The sequence below is a fragment of the Portunus trituberculatus genome, chromosome 24 (genome assembly GCF_017591435.1).
Source record: "Portunus trituberculatus isolate SZX2019 chromosome 24, ASM1759143v1, whole genome shotgun sequence".
NCBI lineage: Eukaryota > Metazoa > Arthropoda > Malacostraca > Decapoda > Portunidae > Portunus > Portunus trituberculatus.
This window is the reverse complement of record NC_059278.1, coordinates 802,144-809,780: the sequence shown is the minus strand read 5'-3', so window position 1 is coordinate 809,780 and position 7,637 is coordinate 802,144. Positions and strand designations below refer to the sequence as shown.

General features: G+C 38.2%; 1 protein-coding gene across 3 annotated transcripts in view; it reads left to right on the top strand.

Annotated features, from left to right (window-relative positions):
* Window positions 1–301: 301 nt before the first annotated feature.
* The window catches only part of LOC123508154 (SH2B adapter protein 1-like), a 15,505-nt gene continuing 8,169 nt past the window's right edge, over window positions 302–7,637 (top strand). For 2 of the 3 annotated variants that reach the window (XM_045261690.1, XM_045261689.1), the window contains exons 1-5: window positions 303–1,557; window positions 3,788–3,889; window positions 4,141–4,244; window positions 4,762–4,915; window positions 5,229–5,310. In XM_045261690.1, coding sequence (XP_045117625.1) covers window positions 907–1,557; window positions 3,788–3,889; window positions 4,141–4,244; window positions 4,762–4,915; window positions 5,229–5,310 — 1,093 coding nt within the window. In that variant the 5' untranslated portion in view covers window positions 303–906. Of the gene's footprint in view, window positions 1,558–3,787; window positions 3,890–4,140; window positions 4,245–4,761; window positions 4,916–5,228; window positions 5,311–7,637 lie in introns of all 3 variants that reach the window. The other variant, XM_045261691.1, reaches the window with a different exon arrangement.

Sequence of the window (7,637 nt, the reverse complement as noted above, 5' to 3'; positions counted from 1 at the left end):
TAATACGGGTTTACATGTGGGGGAAATAGTTTTGGTATTGCATCTGTTTTCCTATCCTCCATTCGAGATTTATTGTGAAAAATGTGTGATATGGAGTAGGGTGGCTGAGTGCTTGGTAGAACAGCCGTCGTTTCCTTTCTCTTTCTTTTTATTCAAGGAGGGACTACTATATTTTATTTTATTCACAGTAATTGGTATTTAAGGTGTTATCTCAATGACACGAACCATAAAACAAAGAAATATATTCACTAAATTAATACTGGAAGTTATTTTTTTTAAGCTTATAAGTTTGTTTAAAAAGATAAATGCATCTGGCCGGCAGCTCTATTCTTTCTATCTTCCTATCAGTTAACGCATCTTACATAATAGACACAAGTTCTAACATTGCCATATGAGCAGGAAGGCAAGGGAAGAGGAAACCCTCGAAACGTAAACTGATCGATGAATGTACCGTAGGTAGCGACTAAAAAAGTGGCAATGACTCAAGACTGACCTTTAAACCTTTGATCATTAGACGATCGATGCAAATTTCAGATAGTTTTCTTTTTCACATATATAAAGAAAAATATCTTACTAATTATGAAGACAGAAATTGACGAAAAAAATTTGACAACATATGAATTTTGTGATAGTAAGAAATTATTAGTCACAACACACACAAAGAAGGGAAGCTATATAAACACAAAACACTAATATTTCTGCATGACATTATTTATACATGAAAATAATGGAGCAAATGAACACTGTAGAGATGGAACAATCCCTCCAGAGCCGCCCCCCGTATAGTAAACAATCAAGATGGAGGCCTAGGCGATGGGGCGGCAGGAGGAACATGTCACACCGCCTCCTCATTTCTTCATTTTCCCGCAGCTGACGTCTCATGAGGGCTCGGATTCAACCTAAACAATGGCCACTGCATCTGACGCGGAGTCGGAGCCCCGCAGGAGCCACCACAGTAATGACTGGGAGGAGTTTTGTGACAAGCAGGCAAGAATGGCCGCCGTCAAATTTGTGAGATCATGGAAAGTGTTTATCGCCCTGCAGTCTCAGTTTAGGGATATAGATCACAAAGACTTGGCGCAGAAATTCGCTGAGATTTTCCCTGTTCACTTGGAGCATGCCCTTCGGAATCCCCCCAATGGCGTCAAGGTGCGGAATGGAGTGGGAGGGGGCGGCGGGGGCGTCAGCACCAGGTCGGCGTCAGCTGATGACATCCTAGAGGCAGCTGAGAGTGATGAGGGGGGCGAGTCTCCCTCTCCCAAGGTTACCCACAGGCCCTTCTTCCGTCGTCTGTCTTTCAAGGGACTGAAGAAAGGCAAAATTTTCCACAAGCAGCACTCAGACGAAGTGGAACTCTCGCCTCATCACGAGAAGCAGGCCAAGGGCGAGAGGCCCAAGGCACGTGTGATGAAGGTGGCAGTGGAGTGCGTGAGGGAGGGCCCGGCACACCTTCTCGCTGGAGACACTCAGGAGGGGCGGCCACACTGGCTTAAGTGTCGCATGGCCCTCGTCAAGGTGGCTGCTGGGCACATGCTAGAGTTCTATGCGCCGCCAAAAGTGAGTGATAGACACACTACTGACTTATTCTTGTGTCCAGGGTTATATTTTTCATGTCTGTGTGCTTATGTGATGCATTGCTACCTTAGTGCATCAGTGTTGCTTTTGATAAAGTGTATATATATGTGGGTACTGCTGAAATGAGTGTTGTCATGTGCTGTGGTATCATAGCAAAAATATTATATACATGTTGTTATTGACTAAAGTATATAAAAGCAATCTTAGTTCATTGGCAGTTTGGCCCAACAACCATGGACTCTCGTATGTGGCTTAAGTTTTCCAGTGAGAAATATAGTGAAAGGATTCATGGTAGCTATGTGTCATTTCTGTCGCAGATGAATATTTTTCGAGTTATGATTGATTTTTAGACTCCAACTTATGCCAACCTGTCATTTCCAACAATCTTGGGGAACCTGTGGGAAGTCAGGCTTTTTTGTGTGGGGAGCATTAAAGCGAGTAGTGTGCATTGCAAAAGAGGTTGGAAATCAATAATATCTCATAAAAAAACTCTGAAAATACTGTGATGGTGGAGGTGTCAGCTGGGTGCACGTCAGCAAGTTTTGCTTTGTTTACATCAAGCAGTGTTACCAATGCTATGATTCCGGCTCTATCTGTTACACCACATCCCCCAAGGGATATTGAACAAACACCCTTAAAACCTCAAGCTATTGGTCCTGCAGCCCCCAACCCCTTCCTTCCAATTATTAACTAAATCCAGTGTAATAATGTAGCCTATTATATTTGGTTTGTTACACTGTCCTAAAGAAGTCATCCCTCCAGCACTCCTCATTTCTTGGCTTCCCCTTCACAGCTCTTTCACTCACCTGACACAATGTGCAAATGAAAATGTGATAACCAAAACTAACCTAACCTATCCTGGCCTAACTAACGTAACCTAGTTGAGGCGACATGCACTACTGATAAGTCTTCCTTGGAACTCCTCTTAAGGCGGTGTCACACTAGCACTTTTTCTGTCTACTTTTTCCGTAGTTTTTCAGAAAATCGACAATATTTTTGGTGCGGCCTGTCACACACAAACGGTGTTTCGTCGTCACTTTCCGTCATCACTTCCCGCCAACACAATGTAAACACAAAAATGGAGGCCATGCTGCGGCAAAGATACGCTGCTCTGAACGTAATACTGTGTATTACGAAACTTAGACGAGCTAAACAAGCCAAAAAGCGTGCATGGATGCGTTCATGGTTAATGGTAGAACCAATGCACATATAAGCAGGTTGAGGAGACGCGGCAAGTCTTGTGGTCTTGGTCTTGGTATGTAAACAAAGGCGGAAAATTTGCAGACGGAAACGATCCCTATCGTCTGACAAATTCATGCGGAACGTTGAAAAATCGACAGAAATCGCATTAATCAATGGAAAAGTGCTAGTGTGACACCGCCTTTACCAATAGCATGTTTAGGTCATGGTAGCTAGGTTAGGTTAGGTATTGAGGTTGGGTTTTGTTTAGTATTTTTTTTTTTCATGGAAGAGGGGGAAGCTGGCCAATGGCAACAAAAATATATTAAAAAAGCCCACTTGATTGTCAGTTCCTTAAAAGGTTAGTAAAGTTAGCCAAAAAGAGCAAACTTACAGCTAGGGTATGGTCATGCAGGAATTTCCCTTCTGAACACCATTGTCATGTTTGCAGAGCCTGTGATGCATATTTTTTGTTATTTATGTAAAAGAGATACCCCATAAGAGATATATCAGAACTTTTACTCTATATATCTAAGCTTTTACTCTTGGCAAAAAAATATAAGAACAGTAAACCTATCATGCTCAAGATATTTATATGCCAATAAAAAAAACATGGCATACATAATTTGAAGTGTTTATTGGTTGTTACTGTCGCATGGTTGAGAAGTAACCAGTATTCACAGGGAAATTCTCCATGTGATCCCATCATAGCTTCCAGTTTAGAGATGTGAGCCTATATCACCATGAGTTTCAGGCCTGTCTGTCATGGCACAAGCCTGATCATAACATTACCTTTAGATGTAAGGCAATAGTTTTAAGTTGAAATTAATTTGTCTTCTTAGTTTTGAAAAATGTGAAGTATCTAAATGGTCAGTGTTTAGAGCTTCAATTTTGTTGTGGGAGAAAGGTATTAACAAATTCACTTTATTAATAGGGCAATAACAGTTCTTCATATTTTCAGCTTTATATAATTTTTAACATTTTTTTTCAATTATGGTAAGAGTATTCACTAATGAATCATTCATCTTTCCAGAGTATGAAACCTCGCACAGGGGTGTTTTGCATATCAATAAATGAAGCTCGTGAAACTACAGACTTGGAGATGCCAGACCACAGAAACACATTTGTTATCAAGGTAAGCTTTGTTCATTGCATATCCTCAACCTCATCATTGTTGACAGTTACAGAATCACTGTTGAACAAAAGGTATTTCAGTGTTTTCTTTGCTCCCGTAAGCATGATCCTGCCAAGCTTTGTCACCCACTCAGCTCTTGACTAATCCATTTCTATATGATTTTTCAGAGTGATACCATGAGAATACTTTTTGATTTTGAGTACCGAGAGGGAACTTAAAGATTACAAAAATACATACCAATTATATTACAGGCAGACAGTGGCAGTGAGTGGGTGGTGGAGGCCCAAGATCAGGAAGATATGAAGACTTGGCTCACCACCATTGTTGCCCACTGCTGCTCCAATGACAAAGAACAGTAAGGCTCTCTTTTTGTGTTGTAGTTATGAAGAAGAGGGTGGTTCGGATTATTTTGGGAATTAAGAGACTGTTGGTTCCATGCTCTTTGGCAAGGCTCTGGATAATAGTGCATTCAGTATTATTTGTGCATTATGTAACACAACAACACATGTTGGTATTGTTGGTGTGAGTTTATTTCTATGATATTAGTATTGCAGCAAAAGTCCTATTATTTATTTTTTTTTTTTCCCTTTAATTTATTTACCTCACCAACCACTGAGACTAAACCATCAAATGTACCATCAGTGTCAGTTGGTTTTACTAACACTTCCATATCATCTCTTGCTTTCTTAGAGGACATTATCATTATACTACATAATTCTAGTCATCTACTGGAGAAACAGAAATAAAGTAAACTAAGTGGTTATCATTTACAAGTATGTATCACTAATTTCATGTCAAGTAGATTTGAACACTTACACATTGCTACGTGAGTTTCTGAGTTTCATCTATATAGAGTGTGTATTTTTCACCAGGTCCAAAAATTATGAGCTGCGACCACAAATGTACAGTGTAAAGAATGAATCATCTCAGTCATTAACTGGTGGTGGGGAGGTGTCAGAGCGACAGGAGCACCCTCCCGACCTTCCTCCCAGAGTCCCTGGCACTACCTCTCCCAGTTCTCAGCAGGTAGAGTATTTTATCTTGCCATTTCTCTTTGGCAACAGAATATTGTGGTCATAGATCTCATACTTTATCACACATGTTACATTCCTCGTGATTTTTTTTATTATCTATAAAGTTTATTTGTGTGCAGATGTTTCCTATAAACCTGTCTTTACATGTTTAGCTTCTTATCTTTAGTACAGTATGAGAAGAAAGGTGGGATGATAGTGGATTTACTGGATTATATAGCACAGCAGTAAGCTAATCAATTAGTTTGGTGTCAATTTGAAAACTTGTACAGTGTTGAGGAAGCATTTCATTCCGCTCTGCTTTACAGGCTTCTTCTCTCATAGTGGCCAGACAGAACAATTTCTCCCGGTCTCAGAATGGACTTGGAGACTATTCCAATGAAGATGCAGGTGAGTTGATTTGAGGTTAGTGCAATCATATACGCTACAGGACTACAATGTATACTATTACTATCTCTAACAAGTTTTGAATTTTGTTTTATAAAACTTAAGTAAAACATTATTTGGCTAGATAATATTTATGATACATCCCAGCATCATTTATTGATGTATGTTACTTGATCAAAGCTTCATTAATCATTCCTTCGTATTAAGTAGAAGTAACAAAGAGCTGCAGATGTAACTTGTAATTTATACATTCCTCTTTTTTTTTAATGTGTTTTTATTTTTCAGAAAAATTACAATGTTTTTTTCAAGAGTTACATTATTTAGTTATTGTATATCTCCCATACTTCAGCCAACTGGCATGAAGCTGTGGCTTTATGGCCATCTTCATGTACTTCAAGGTTTCCTTTGGCTTAGTGATTTACAGAGTTTTATTCAGTTATTAGGAAATTCAGTTTCGGTGGTGCTCAGAGATGCTAGGATATCATTTGTGGCCAGTGGCAGGTGGATTATTTGTTTGTTATGTTTCCTTTCTCTGAAGTGTCACCATTGACAACCATTGTAGGTAGTAACAGCCTAGAGATAATACATTAATTTGTATATAGTAGCTATATGTTTTCTTTTTTCAGATGGTATTTGGCCAATTTTTCTTTTGTTGAAAATTTGTTTTCAAGTTATGTTTGATTGCAGTGTAAATAGTGTTTTCTATTTAGCTAAAGAGTTTTGCTATGAAGTTACTATTTATCTGCATATTTCCTACCTCCATATATGCAAATGGACTGTATTTCTATTCCAGTATGTTATATTGCTGTGATGATTCTGTGCACTGATCTTAATTTTTTTCATACAACTTGCTTTCTCCCTAACAAGAGAAACAGCAAATAAGAAAAAAATATGCTCAGTTATTTAGAACACTTACAAATCCAAAATGAAAACATAGAAATCTTAATTTGTGCACAACCTACAATTACACAGTAAATATCAACTTGCTCTTTTTTATTTAATTTTTAATATTAATTTTGCAACATATTTATTTATACATTATATTGTACATTTACTGTCTTATTATGTTTGTTATTTTTGACAACATGTGTTTTTACTTATATGTGCTTGTTTGCATGAATATGAATATTTTCATTCATACTCATATACATAAGTATATGTATACACACACACACACACAGGAGGAAAAGACCAAGTTTTTTTGGAGGATGAGAAATGGGAGGCTAAAGAAGTGGTGGATAAAACAGACGGAATAGGCATTACATGGAAGAATGAGACTAGGAATGGAATAAAAGTGACTTACACGAACATAGATGGATTTCTGTCTAAGAGGCTAGAATGTATAGATTACCTAAGAAATAACGAACCGGACATAATGTGTGTAGTGGAAACAAAGCTAAGGCCCGAAATAAAGCTAGACTGGTTTGTTGTAAAACACTACAAAGTATGGAGAAATGATAGAAAAATAAAGGAGGTGGTGGTATAATGGTTCTTACTAAGGAAGATCTGATAGTGAAGGAGGTGAACTATAGTAAGAGAAATGAGGAAGTGATAAGTATGCTTATAACAGATGGCAAGAGGGACATTAATATTATAACAGTATACATACCACCCAGAACCAGTGCTTGGGAATATGAACAGTACCAAATGGTGATGAGAAATACTCTAGACAGAATGAAGCAAGAACTCATCAGAAAGGATAGAGTGATGATAGTTGGAGACTTTAATTGCAAAGAAATAGTGTGGGAAGACTACGAAGTGGTGAACGGTGGTGAGTGGGCAGAGGAATTGTTAAAGGTAGCAACAAATAACTTGATGACACAGTGGGTGAGATCACCAACAAGGTGCAGGGGACAAGATGTTGCAGCAAGGTTGGATTTGGTATTTACCAGGGCATCTCTAAAAGAGGAAATTGAACATGAATGTCCCTTGGGGAAAAGCGATCATGATGTCCTAAGCTTTGAGCTGGATACAGAATTAAGCACGAATAAGATTGTGGAACGCAGGGAGGAAAAATTAAATTATATTAGGGCAAATTATAACCATATAAGGGAGTTCTTTAATGAAATTGACTGGTCCGTGGTATACCAGGAAAGGGATATGCAATTGAAATATGATAAATTTATGGATTTGTATAACTCTGCTGTGAAAATGTTTGTGCCATATCACAGAAAGAGGACTTTAAATAATAAACAGTGGTTTAATAGAAATTGTGAAGAAGCAAAAAAGAACAAAGAAAAGGCATGGAAGAAACTTAAGAAAAACAGTGATGTATTATCAAGAGAAGTTTACAAAACAGCAAGGAATAGATATGTTGAAGTAAGGAGAAC